The 14666-nt window shown below is 50.3% G+C and overlaps 1 protein-coding gene across 1 annotated transcript in view; it reads left to right on the top strand.

The window, feature by feature from the left end:
• The first annotated feature begins 1481 nt into the window (after positions 1 to 1481).
• exoc4 (exocyst complex component 4) overlaps positions 1482 to 14666 on the top strand; it is a 97316-nt gene continuing 84131 nt past the window's right edge. The window contains exons 1-5 of the mRNA XM_060039129.1: positions 1482 to 1614; positions 2412 to 2601; positions 3240 to 3434; positions 9992 to 10182; positions 12611 to 12722. Coding sequence (XP_059895112.1) covers positions 1535 to 1614; positions 2412 to 2601; positions 3240 to 3434; positions 9992 to 10182; positions 12611 to 12722 — 768 coding nt within the window. The 5' untranslated portion in view covers positions 1482 to 1534. The remainder of the gene's footprint in view (positions 1615 to 2411; positions 2602 to 3239; positions 3435 to 9991; positions 10183 to 12610; positions 12723 to 14666) is intronic.

Here is a 14666-nt window from a genome sequence, read left to right as displayed (position 1 = left end):
CAAGGGGTGTAACGGGATTGGGCCTAAATGTCCCTTCTGCATCAAAGGGTTATCAAGTCAACAGATGAGATCAACCGCCCTCCCTACAACACCTCACCTGTCAAAGATTGTGGCGCAGTATTGACAGCAAAATCTTTATATTTACAGATAACAAAGATAACCCCTGCATGCACACACACACACACACACACACACACACACACACACACACACACACACACACACACACACACACACACACACACACACACACACACACACACACACACACACAAACATACACGTCTTCCTCAAGTCCACGTGTCCTTGCGTCCCACATAAAGGTCATTCTGTCAAAACATGTCAAGCATATAATGTCCAAATACACACGCACACGCACACACACACACACACACGCGTGCGCTCGCTGGCGTGGCTGAAAGAAATAACCTTGGTAGCGTATTGGGGAAGAGAAGCCCAGTAGATTAGCTGGACTGATGGGATATTTGCCGCAGGGCTATAGGTGATAAGAACTTCTAAATTAAACCTGTGGTCCCAGGAAACGGGGCGCCTTTTCTACAGAAACAAGGGGCTTCAGCACATCAGCGATTGTTTCTTTTTTTGGAGGGGACACAAAGATCGCACACAATGTTATCTCCCGGGTCCACAGGCACATCAATCAGAGCTCTGGCTGCTAGGAATCGACCCCTTCTCGCCCAAAATCAATGCCCTCTCCTATTCTCTTTGGTACAGCAGAGATTGTCAGAGATACTGAGTTGCACCAAACACAGCACTTTATGTTCTAAATGGGGGAAGGCCATTAACTCTCTGACACACAGCGTTTCTCTGCTCTGCTCTGCTTCTTATCACTCTCTCTGGAGGATGGCGACCCATGTTAAAAAAAAAAATGTTGAGAGGTTTTTTTGGGTGGGCCATACCAAAACTAAACCTAATGTTTGTTATTTATACATTTGTGACTGTAAACAAACCATGAGGATGTATCACCTTATGTTGCTGATCGATACCAATGCACTTGGGGTTTGTCCACTGCCATTATGTCCATTCTTCATCTGATCCCACCTGTTCCTCCCACTGCTCCTCCTTCTGCTCCACACAGTCATCACATTGTCACTGTGAAGGTTAAGCTGCTGTTAGGGATCTTCTTCAACATCACAACCAGACAATCACCTGCTGAATGATCCTGTTGATGACTCCAATGCTAATTATTTACAAAGTAAATATTCAATTGTGGCCTTCTTTTGATTATAATTATCGATTAATGTTATTATTATAATTATAATTATTATTATTATTTATTAATCATCATAATCCTTATATTATTATTTTCATTATTATTAAATTTTTATTCCTTTATAAAATACAATTTTTTCGTAAGATCAGCTACACTTGGATGCACCCAACCAAAAAATAGAATTAACAAAGCAGATTAACAAATAAGTAACAGGTGCATTTCCATTACGGAACTACATTTCCCAGCAGACACTACGGCCCCTCACGTTTCTGTCTTCCTGTTTTGGGTGAAGCAGCTGGAAAAATGGCAGCTGAGACAGGAAGATACAGGAGTGCTGTTAGCAAGAGCAAAGACCCTTCTGGTCTTCTCATCTCTGTTATAAGGTAAGGGACATTTACTGTGTTTACAATGTCGTATTGGAAGCAGCGATACGTGTAGACTTGTTTATCGTATCCTGTCCTCTGAGTGCTAGTCGGCTAGTTGGCATGCTAACGTTAGCTTTACATCCTTCCTGTGTTCTCGAAACAATAACAGTCGGCGCACATTCTGAATGTATATGCTGTGTATTAGAAATCATACTCTTACCTTAGCAGAAGGTCTTTGGTCGATAGAGTAAATCTTAAATCCACAATTGATTGTGCAATCTAGTGATATTCAAAAGCAGTGCTTCCAATTTTGACAGCTCAGCCATTCAAGGTTTGTTTGATGATAAAATAGCAGCCACACATCAAACACAATTGAAAAGAAAACAACTTCATCTTCGGTTTCTGAACTTCTATTTACTTACTTAAAAAGCTCATCGCATATGCGTAACGTATCTTTTTGCATTTACCTAAATGAGCACCTAACTTTTATTTGGTTCTCCATCTATAGTTATAATAAAAGTGTCTCAGTATTCATTAGTTGAAATGTTCTTCAAACTGTGATTAGCGTCGGATGGCAGAACTGTTTCAACTGTTCTGCCATCCATAACATACAATAACATGTGCGTGCTGTGATTCCCCCTGATGCCTGTGGTCGTCCTGTCCAGGACTCTGCCATCCATAACATACAATAACATGTGCGTGCTGTGATTCCCCCTGATGCCTGTGGTCGTCCTGTCCAGGACTCTGCCATCCATAACATACAATAACATGTGCTTGCTGTGATTCCCCCTGATGCCTGTGGTCGTCCTGTCCAGGACTCTCTCCAACAGCGATGACGTCCAAGACCGAGAGACTGAGAAAGGGCGCTTGGAGGAGGCGTTCGAGAAGTGTGACCATGACCTGGACGAGCAGATTGTTCAGCATTACGCTGAGCTCACTACCGCCATCAGGACCTACCAGAGCATCACGGAGCGAATCACCAGCTCCCGCAACAAGATCAAACAGGTGAGGGGCAGCATGTGTACATCGTACGTACACACAGTTCAAACGCACACACATTAAGAATAATAACCACTGGTACTGTCCCTTCTACTTGGGTCTGTAGTGATCATCAAAGAGGATAGATAAAGATAAAACATCTGCAGTATAAAAAAATAACGATATAAGATAGTGCTAAAGTCCTATAAACATTTTTCTCATTAAATGTGTTAGAAATATGATGTTTTAACCGGGACCTTCATTTGGTGGTCCCTTAGGGCTCCGGCCTCATCAGCCCTGTGGTGCTCAGTGTTCTCTGATCCGTCAGGTGATCGAGAACCTCCTGTTCTGTACGCAGTGTTCTCCGCTCCGTCAGGTGAAGGAGAACCTGCTGTTCTGTATGCAGTGTTCTCCGCTCCGTCAGGTGAAGGAGAACCTGCTGTTCTGTACTCGGTGTTCTCTGCTCCGTCAGGTGAAGGAGAACCTGCTGTTCTGTACGCAGTGTTCTCCGCTCCGTCAGGTGAAGGAGAACCTGCTGTTCTGTACTCAGTGTTCTCCGCTCCGTCAGGTGAAGGAGAACCTCCTGTTCTGTGCTCAGTGTTCTCTGATCCGTCAGGTGAAGGAGAACCTGCTGTTCTGTACTTAGTGTTCTCTGCCTCCGTCAGGTGAAGGAGAACCTGCTGTCCTGTAAGATGCTGCTCCACTGCAAGCGTGACGAGCTGCGGAAGCTGTGGATCGAGGGCATCGAGCACAAGCACGTCCTGGAGCTGCTGGACGAGATCGAGAGGATCAAGCAGGTCCCTCAACGGCTGGAGGTCTCCATGGCCAGCAAGCACTACCTCCATGGCACCGACATGCTGGTGAGGGCCTCTGAGGGCCGACGGAGGGAGGAGGGGGGCCGTGAGGGCCGTCGGAGGGAGGACTGGACCGTGAGGGCCGTGAGGGCCGTCGGAGGGAGGACTGGACCGTGAGGGCCGTGAGGGCCGTCGGAGGGAGGACTGGACCGTGAGGGCCGTGAGGGCCGTCGGAGGGAGGACTGGACCGTGAGGGCCGTGAGGGCCGTCGGAGGGAGGACTGGACCGTGAGGGCCGTGAGGGCCGTCGGAGGGAGGACTGGACCGTGAGGGCCGTGAGGGCCGTCGGAGGGAGGACTGGACCGTGAGGGCCGACGGAGGGAGGAGGGGGCAGACGGAGGGAGGAGGGGGCCGTGAGGGCCGACGGAGGGAGGAGGGGGCCGTGAGGGCCGTCGGAGGGTGGACTGGACCGTGAGGGCCTCTGAGGGCCGACGGAGGGAGGAGGGGGCAGACGGAGGGAGGAGGGGGCCGTGAGGGCCGACGGAGGGAGGAGGGGGCCATGAGGGCCGTCTGAGGGAGGACTGGACCGTGAGGGCCTCTGAGGGCCGACGGAGGGAGGAGGGGGCAGACGGAGGGAGGAGGGGGCCGTGAGGGCCGTCGGAGGGAGGAGGGGGCCGTGAGGGCCGTCGGAGGGAGGACTGGACCGTGAGGGCCGTCAGGGCCGTCGGAGGGAGGACTGGACCGTGAGGGCCGTGAGGGCCGTCGGAGGGAGGACTGGACCGTGAGGGCCGTGAGGGCCGTCGGAGGGAGGACTGGACCGTGAGGGCCGTGAGGGCCGTCGGAGGGAGGACTGGACCGTGAGGGCCGTGAGGGCCGTCGGAGGGAGGACTGGACCGTGAGGGCCGTGAGGGCCGTCGGAGGGGGGACTGGACCGTGAGGGCCGTGAGGGCCGTCGGAGGGAGGACTGGACCGTGAGGGCCGTGAGGGCCGTCGGAGGGGGGACTGGACCGTGAGGGCCGTGAGGGCCGTCGGAGGGAGGACTGGACCGTGAGGGCCGTGAGGGCCGTCGGAGGGAGGACTGGACTGTGAGGGTAGGAGTTTGTTCCCGTTCGGTTCGGAACAGAGTGGATGAAGTAGATGAGGTTGAGGATGCTTGTTGGTTTGGCGTTCACATTCTAGGGGTTTGTGGGCTGCTTTGTTGAGAGCGTTGGGGAGATGCGGGTCACTTCAGAATAGGGCTGGGTAAAAAAATCGATATAATCGATTTTTGATCGATTGAATTTACATTTTGCAATATCGATTCATAGGGCATGAGATCGATTTTTTCTTTCCTTTTTTTTTTTGTTACAATTATAATTATTTTTGCACTTTAATAAACAATGCCTTAATGCAGTTTGCAGTGATGGAATTTTGTAGTTCAAGTACACTTTCACTTGCAATTCCTTTCTAGTTTCACAATTGCACTTTTGAGACTTGAGACTGTTTTGTTTACAGCTCAAGTTTAAACTGTCCAATTTACAAGTTTGCACTTAAAACCGGTTGTTTAAGATGAAGAGAAAAAATCAAGTAGATTTGTATTTTGCAACACAGTTGAGCCATTTTCATTATTCAAGAGCAGATTGAATCGAATTGAATCGTTATTAATCGATTCAGAACCTTATGAATCGAAATCAAATCGATTTAGGAATTTGGCCACGATACCCAGCCCTACTTCAGAATGTACCCAAAGAGGCCTGTTAAAGTGTTCTTGCCTTTTTATATTGGAGACCAGCAAATGCCAGAGAAAGAGGGACCTCGATAGATATTGTCTATTTTGAATTAGCATTGGCAATGCATAATGTTCATTTTCCATGTGAAGCTCTGTTGATTTAGAATTGTGTTGATACAGAGTGAGGCTTCAAGGTCCCGTATCGATCAGTGTAGCCTTCTATGGGGAAACCGATAGAAGCCCCTTGTGTAAGGCTGGTCTGAAATACATAATCTCCGGTGTTCTGATGCGTTGGGCAGATTGATTTCCTGCCCGCTCTCGTTTAATTTGTTTGCACTAATGAACTGGGCAGTGGCTGCTCATTTTCTTATTACCTTTAAGCCAACTTCATCAAAGTAGCCTGAGAGGGCCTCGCCCTTCTCCTGATGGCTGTTTGGTAGTGGCTTTTAGTGGGTGAGTTGATTCAGGATGCAGCCCAGGACCAAACAACCATGACTGATGATCAGTGGGCTGGATGGGATCCTCTGAGTAAAATGAGAAAGAGTTTGAGAGGCAGTCAACGATTACAGGCCGTGAACGCTCATGCTTTTATTGCTGATGCAGTGCGAGCTAACTATCGGGGAGTGAGTTGACACGGTGCTGGCTGTTGCTCTACTTGTTTGCTGAGAACAGTACTGTAGTTTCATCGGTGTGGAACACGATGCTTGGTGTCGCACAATGCTTGAGCTGCAGCTTTTCCTCCCTCGCCGCTCGGAGTGCTTGCCAAATGCTGAGTTTTCAGTGGCAATAGTTGCTTTGTGGCTGCAGTCTGCAAGCTGTGCCAAGATGAAAAATAAGGTCATCAAGGCAGATGTGAGACAACTGTGCCACTCTAGCAGACGCTTGTTAATACAAATGTTGTCTATAGAGCAAACAACTTAATCGCTAGCTTTCCTCCTCCTCTCTGCACACAGTCTCATCCTACGCTCTGTTCTCTTCGGACCCTTCTGTCTGTGTCTCTGTCTCTCGCTGTCTTCCTGTCTGTCTCTGTGTTTCCCTGCGTGCTGCCTCGGCCCGGCTCTGAGGGAGCTCCTGATGTGTTTATGCTCGTCATGCCGTCCCTCATTGCTGGACTCATCTGTCAGATTAGCGTCTCCCTCTCTATCTGGCCCCCTTCCCTCCCACGCTCCTACCTGCTGTCTCCAATCTGCCTCAGCCTTCCCTTCCCCGGCCCTTAGGTGGCTGGTTCCTTCTTCCTACCTGTCTGCCTCTGTCCATCTCCCTCTCTCTGTCTGTAGGTGGTTGGTTCTGTCTGTCTATCAGTGCGTTTGTCTTTCTGTGTCGTTCCTTTCCCCCGTCCTGCTAGTCTTTCGGTCTCTTTCTCTGTACTCTCTACCTTTTCAGTCTTCCTTTCTCTTTCTACTCCTGCTCTCTACTCGACTGCACTGTATCTCCAGGGTTCACGATTAGCACTCAGCATTGTCCCTCTATGTCCTGGTGAATGGCACTTCACAAGACCCCATGGACATGGTTAGGAAGAAACTGTCTCTCTCCAGTCCCCACTCTCTGCCTTTTATTTCCTGTAACTGTCTGCCTCCATGCCTAGGTTCCTATAGCATGATGACACACTAACCCACACACACCTCTCCCTGCGTTCCAAGGTTCCTATAGCGCAACACGCAGACACACACACCTCTTCAGACTCTAAGTGTGCAGAGAGGTATTCATCTGCATATCCATCTTTCTTTTCACTTTTCTCTTCTCATCCTCGTCTCTCTCTCTCTCTCTCTCTCTCTCTCTCTCTCTCTACTCTCTACTCTCTACTCTATGGTAATTTGCCAGAGGCTTCATATTCTTGATTAGGCTGACAGGCATGCTCCCTAATGATGTTAACCAGCCTCCTTCTGCCATCCTAGTCCAACGATAATGACGCGCACGCACACACACGTTTTCTGAATGAGTCATTCTATTAGATCCTCACACATACAACCACAATCCCACACCAGCATTTATGTGGAATCACGCAGGCTGGAGTTGGCGGAAGTGTGTGTTTCTCCAGCCGCAATCTCTCCATCTTAACCAACACAAACACACAGGGAGGGAGGGAGTGTAAAGTTATTTTATTATGCATTATGCCAGTGGGGGTCATGCGCACCACATTAGCACATCTCTCCACTAATGTGCCTCTCATTTGCATCAACACACACTTGACCCCTGCCTCCACACCGCCTCCTGCCCCCCCCTCCTGCGGGCCCCGTCTTCTCTGAGCGGCCCTCAACGTTATCCCCCCGCCGTTAAGGCCCTGGGGTAGGAAGAGACCCCATGTGATCAGTGCTTTGAGTCAGCTCACCACACGCGCACACACACGGTGAGACAAACACACACACGGTGAGACGAACACACGCACGGTGAGACAAACACACACACGGTGAGACAAACACACGCACGGTGAGATGAACACACACACGGTGAGATGAACACACACACGTACACAAGCGCACACATGTGCAAACCTATACGCATACACACGCGTGTGCGTGTGTAAGAGACACTCCCTGAATGCTGAATATATATGCAGAAGTCCTTAATGCTTTCCACCTATTATACCGACCTGTGATTAATTGTATTGTTTAATTTAGTCAACGCTGGTGCAGATAGAAAGAGTTGCACATGTTCCAACAGTTTGGTTGTTGCTACCGGTTGGTTATACCTGGACCTCCATTGAGGTGAATTACATTCTATTGCCTGAAGCCCTGTCTAGTTGAATAAATGCCACACAACCTCGTTACCCAGCTCCAAATATAAAGAGGAAAACAGATGAAGACGGTCAGTATATATCCTACTGTCCGCCAGCTGTCTTGCCTGCAGGTTAGGAGTGCATCACTGGACTGACTGTGTGTGTGTGTGTGTGTGTGTGTGTGTGTGTGTGTGTGTGTGTGTGTGTGTGTGTGTGTGTGTGTTGGGGGATGGCAGACTTAAGGACCTTGAGCAGGCCAGGGTAATCTGCCATCATCATCCTTTCCATTAGATAGTATTTAAACGTTGGCCTCTAGTGAGGGACACATTCCACACCGGCGGCCGCAGATCCCCGCCAACGGCTGGCGTTGGTCAACGTCCTTCCATCTGGAAGTCCTGTTTCGTGGAACCTAATTTGCGCCCGCGTGCTGGCAGTATCATGTTTGCTGTCTGCTGTGCACGTACGTGCACTGAGTAGATAGTGTTTCAATAGGGGTGTCATGTGCACCATCGCATTGGGATTCCTTATTGTGTTGGAGAAATGGATGCACTGATGCGGTAACAAGCTAAAGTGGTGTATTGCATCTGTTATCTGATCCATGCACGCTCTTATTGACATCAGGCTGTTTTTATGGTTCTTTGGTTTGGGTTAATCTTGTGAATGTAAGGCCAGTGCTTTAAATGGACCTTAATCATATAAGTGTAGACCTAGAACCTGCTCTTTAAAGCATACGTCATTACATCACTGAATTTGGAAATTCAATGGAAGGATTATTAATTTTTTCAACCATTGTTCTCCAAATAAAATCTTAACATTGAATGACTCAACTGTTATGTAATTGATCTATCAAAGTATCGGCTCATTCACTCTAGGCCTGCTTGGTAAAACTGGCATCACCTAAAGTTCCAATGGTTTAAATTTCCCAGCCTTATTTCGGGGGGTTTCTGTCATCTACCTCCTCTCACAGCTAGACCGTAGTGATCATTAGGTCTGGAAAGTCTGCGACTGTTTGGTGAGGGAGACATCAGTCAACTCTACTTACCTGGTTGGCCTCAGACAGTCGAATCACGCATCGCTATGACATACATTGAAATAAATGTCGCTGGCGAAAGTTAACGTTCCCCTTTGCATTAAGCAGGAATGACCTATATTGGATGTTTGTTTCATTCCAGCGCTTGCTTTGGCCACGTAGGCAGTTTGCCTTGTAGAGACCAATGTCCGATTCCCTGACCCCTGATCCTACCCCCTGACCCTAACCCCTGACCTTAACCCCTAACCCTAACCTTAACCCTAACGCCTAACCTTAACGTTAACCCTAACCCCTAACCCTAACCCTAACCCCTAACCCCTAACCCCTAACCCCTGACCCTAACCCTAACCCCTGACCCTAACGTTAACCCTAACCCCTAACCCCTAACCCCTGACCCTAACCCTCAACAAGCCATTGTAGGAGTGTCAGCGCTCCTCCTCAGGGGGGGCTCTGACTAACACCTGGAGGCTGGTTCTCTCTGACCCACCGGGCGTCTCCCCCTGGGGGGCTCTGACTAACACCTGGAGGCTGGTTCTCTCTGACCCACCGGGCGTCTCGCCCTGGGGGGCTCTGACTAACACCTGGAGGCTGGTTCTCTCTGACTCCCCGGGCGTCTCCCCCTGGGGGGCTCTGACTAACACCTGGAGGCTGGTTCTCTCTGACCCACCGGGCGTCTCCCCCTGGGGGGCTCTGACTAACACCTGGAGGCTGGTTCTCTCTGACCCACCGGGCGTCTCGCCCTGGGGGGCTCTGACTAACACCTGGAGGCTGGTTCTCTCTGACTCCCCGGGCGTCTCGCCCTGGGGGGCTCTGACTAACACCTGGAGGCTGGTTCTCTCTGACCCACCGGGCGTCTCGCCCTGGGGGGCTCTGACTAACACCTGGAGGCTGGTTCTCTCTGACTCCCCGGGCGTCTCCCCCTGGGGGGCTCTGACTAACACCTGGAGGCTGGTTCTCTCTGACCCACCGGGCGTCTCCCCCTGGGGGGCTCTGACTAACACCTGGAGGCTGGTTCTCTCTGACTCCCCGGGCGTCTCCCCCTGGGGGGCTCTGACTAACACCTGGAGGCTGGTTCTCTCTGACTCCCCGGGCGTCTCCCCCTGGGGGGCTCTGACTAACACCTGGAGGCTGGTTCTCTCTGACTCCCCGGGCGTCTCCCCCTGGCTCCAGGTGTCTGCCGTCGAGGCCCTGGAGGGCCACCTGCTGCAGGTGGAGGGCCTGGGCGACCTGCGCCTGGAGCTGCACAGCAGGAAGCTCACCATCCACCTGGTGCTGATCGACGAGCTGCACCGCCACCTCTACATCAAGTCCACCCACCGCCTGGGCCACAAGAACAAGGACAAGAACGCCCGCGGCCCTAGGTGAGGCCCTGGGGACGGGGACGGGGGGGGGTGTGGGGGGCGGGATGGATGGTTGGATGGATGGATGGATGGATGGTTGGATGGATGGTTGGATGGATGGTTGGATGGATGGTTGGAACGTGGATGGATGGTTGGATGGTTGGAACGTGGATGGATGGTTGGATGGTTGGAACGTGGATGGATGGATGGTTGGATGGTTGGAACGTGGATGGATGGATGGATGGTTGGATGGAACGTGGATGGTTGGATGGATGGTTGGATGGAACGTGGATGGTTGGATGGATGGATGGATGGAACGTGGGTGGTTGGATGGTGGATGGATGGTTGGATGGATGGTGGATGGATGGATGGATGGATGGAACGTGGGTGGTTGGATGGTGGTTGGATGGTGGATGGATGGTGGATGGTTGGATGGTGGATGGATGGTGGATGGATGGTGGATGGATGGATGGATGGAACGTGGGTGGTTGGATGGTGGATGGATGGTGGATGGATGGTGGATGGATGGTGGATGGATGGATGGTGGATGGATGGATGGATGGATGGATGGATGGAACGTGGGTGGTTGGATGGTGGATGGATGGTGGATGGATGGTGGATGGATGGATGGTGGATGGATGGATGGATGGAACGTGGGTGGTTGGATGGTGGATGGATGGATGGAACGTGGGTGGTTGGATGGTGGATGGATGGTGGTGTGCGTGGGTTGGATGGCCCTGTTCTATTGTTCCTTTCTCACGATATGGCGCCGTCAGCACTTCTCGTTCTGGTGGGTTTTCATTCAGACGCACAATGCCTGGGCATACAGAGACATCATGGTGTAGTCAGGCAATTATTATTCTATAAAAGATGGACTTTTCAAAAGGACTTTTGCATTAGTCCATTTTGAAATGAGTGTTGTGTACCAAAGGCTTTGCTGTGGCTGTGTTAATGTGCTTCCATACGAAGGCATTTCATTGCAGTAACGAGCCGGTTGTTTACACTAGAACACAGTCAGGTAAACAAGCCCATTATTCTGCAACCCGCACGCCCCCAACGCCCAGCAGCTTTATCAAAGTTGGTCAACTTTCAGTGAAACTAAAGAATAATACTCTTTTAAATGGTCTGTGCCCGACTGCCTGCACACACGTTAGTACAACCCAATTAAGAGGGCTGTGGTTGCCGTTGCCAACAACATGGCTGTCGCAGAAGGCACGACTTCATGATGAACTGGACGACAAAGGCAGGCTTATCCCGAGGCCCTGGTTGTGTGCATGGAACAGCACCACACTGCTGATGGGGGGGGGGGGTCCCAGGAGGGGCCATATGAGCGCCACCGGGGGGATTCAGGTCATAAGTCACCTTTTGTGTTGTCCCCGTGTCTCGTTTGATGTGAGTTGTGGCTGCCCTCCTCCAATCAGTCAGTGTGTGTACGTGCTTTGTGTGTGAGGATTAGCGAGTGGCAAGTTGTGTGTTTGAACTCTCACACACACACACGCAGACGCACTGTGATGTTAGGGTGTGGTGTTGGTGTGTGTGTGTGTGTGTGTGTGTACGTGCGTGTGTAAACAGGCTGTCCCCTCCTCCATGTGTGACTGTCAGTGGGGTCGTGCGGCGCTAATCGTGTGTTCTGTGTGCAGTCATTACGGCGGCGTTGCTTTGAGGGGAGCTGAGGTGATTTATTAGGGGGTGGGGGGGTCAGAGAGCGACCCGCCTCCGTCTACCTGGTGGACTCTCACCGGCAGCCCGCCTCCATCCACCCCATCACTTAGTGAGCGAGGGCTCCACGCCGCCTGGGCTTATGGGGGCTGCATCACAACCCGGCCCGCTTAAAGGCTTGATAAATGGCTCATTGGGAGGCAGAGCCATTTCCCCACCAGAGATGCTGGGCGTATTTGTTGTAGGAGGCTGAATGGTTTTCGTTCTAGAAGGGGAGTTATTGGGAACATCGACCTATTGCCGGGACGTAGTGCCGGTGCATACTAAACCCTGGTGTGGCCACACGCTGGGACGCCTCCACAGAGCGGCGGTCGGGCAGTGTAGGATATGTTTATTATTTACTTAAGGTGAGTGGTGAACCGTTGAGTGAGCAGTAAACGGTATGTTTAGCTGGCAGTGCTAATTGGAGGTCTCTTGAATTAGCCATCCTGCTAACTCCGTCTTCACGCACTGCCTTGTTGCCGTCGCTGCTGCTCATTGCACTTCTTACGTGTTTGAAATCACAGCACTTCTGACACATGTCGTGTTCTGATATTAAATATGCGTGAGTCACTTGTTGCGTTTCAAAACATGCCAGTTCCTTTATTTTCTTCGTTCCCCCCTTCCAGTAGTATCAGCGCATCTTGTATCCACAGCGCCCCCCACGGGACAATGACAATAACCAATACCGATTGTAACCACTGAGCTTTGTACCCCAGTAACCGTCACGTTGTCCCTTCTCTCCCTGCAGCTCCGCAGGCAGAGACGTGTCGCCCATGCCCCTGCTGGACGGCAGCAGTCTCTCCACCCCACGCAAGCTGATGGACTCCTCCCAGTTCAGCACCCCCGGAGCTGGCAGTGGTACGACCTGATACAAACTCAGACGCTTTCTGCAGTGAAAAGTCATCTTAGAATGATAATAGCGTAATATATCCTATGATATATAATGGTTACAACTATATAATATCAATCAGGTACTGGTAAACTGTGGACCAGGGAATCAAACCCACGATTGATCCACACCAACAACTTCCCTTTGCTATGGTACACATTGCAATCCGACGTGTATTGAACCTCCTATTTCACATGACGGAGACTTGGAGGTAGGAAAGGGGACCTGTGAAACTAGAGGAACATAGAGCATTGGTTGTTCTCCAAAGGTTTTTTTGTCTATGTATGTTGTTGATATATTTTTGCTTATTTTGACTGAAAAACCTCCAAAAAGATCTTCCTTGTGAACCGATACGTTACTCTCCGATGTTGTGGCATTTGATCTAAACACAGGGCAGGTTTCTGTCATTTGGGTCAAATAATTGTGTTTGCACATATTGCTTGGTGCCGTCCATCATGGTACTTTAATAGAATCCTGATCCCGTATCTGTAGTGTCGGTTACCGCTTGTTGATGGAATAACACCATTATCATTTCTGTTGAGGTTTTGAAAGAGGAAACCATGAAGGAGTTTTTTGTAAACAATCGCAAACACAATGATGGAAGCATAAATTTCCGTTGTGTTTATCACTTCTCTTTTTTCATGTGTATATTTTTCCTACAGAGCGAACGCTGGTAGTGATAATGAAGTCATTAGCAAGAGTCTGGCTCCTGCCATTACAACCATTAGCATAACATTATGTGTTTAACCCATACGCACACATCTACGTACACAAGCACACGTGCACATGTGAAGTTTCTCCACATAGTGCATAATGCTCCCGATACAAACTTGTGTACACAGTAAACGCAACCTAGTGTGCGTTTTATTCCCACCCACACACTGAGCCAATTCCACCATTATGGCATCATTAAACCAAATCCTGACCCCATACTGGTCCCTGTATAAAGGGCCAATCAGGACGGCCCCTCCTGTCGGTCCCATTAGTCACTGCGTCTCCGAGCCACCCCACAGGAGAGTTCAGCGTTCATCATCCTAACATTGTTGGTGTCCCTGAAGGCCCTCTGATAATGCACATGTAGCTTCATTTATGGATGCATGCAGTTCATATTGGTTTTCCTGGGTGTGTTTGCATTGGGGTGGTGTGTGGGGGGGGGGGGGCATAGGGCTCTTTGAGTCAGCACTACGTTTCATTTTTTTTCAGGTTAATGGACCGGGGATGACTCCCAAGTAGCAAGCCCCCGGGCTCATTAGAAAGCTGGGTGAGGCTGCAGAGCCTTTTAGTGGTTCCACCGTTTTCTGCTGTGCTTGTTTATTGTGCATTTATCGAGGAACACGTGGAAGCAAAGCCTTCCTTTACTAGTCACTAATTGACAACTTACTAGGTCGGGCCCCGGGTCGACAGACGGACCGGGCAGTAAACCAGCCATCTGTTCAGCGGTCTGATCGTTCCTGGCTCCCAGTGTCGATGTCAATCACTCTCCTAAAGTATAGACATGGCACGCATGGAAATGATAGGCCGCATCTCCCAGGCCAGGAACCTGACATTATACGATGACTCGTGTTCGCTTTTCATCATCCCGTTCCTAAAGGCGGTGCAGCACTCTGTGATACAGCCGTCACACCTCACCCATCACTACCACCGCCTTTGTCTCCAGACTTCCCATTTCAGGGCTTTGTTTTAGGGGCTTCTGTGGGCACTTCTCTCCCAACGCGCCCTGGCTCATTCAGCCAATATTGGCCTTTCTTTCTGCTCTCTGTTCCGGGCTGTTATCCTTGGGTTATTAAGTGATCGTCTTAACCAAATCTCAATCTCAGTCAATCTGTGTTTTTTTTTGTCCTTTAATGTTGAGAACCTGCTTCCCTCTCAAATTGATTTCTACTCTGGCTAATTGGTGTTAAAAGAAAACAACAGG

The sequence above is a fragment of the Gadus macrocephalus genome, chromosome 19 (assembly GCF_031168955.1).
Source record: "Gadus macrocephalus chromosome 19, ASM3116895v1".
NCBI classification, from domain to species: Eukaryota; Metazoa; Chordata; class Actinopteri; order Gadiformes; family Gadidae; genus Gadus; species Gadus macrocephalus.
This window is presented reverse-complemented; position numbering and strand designations above follow the sequence as displayed.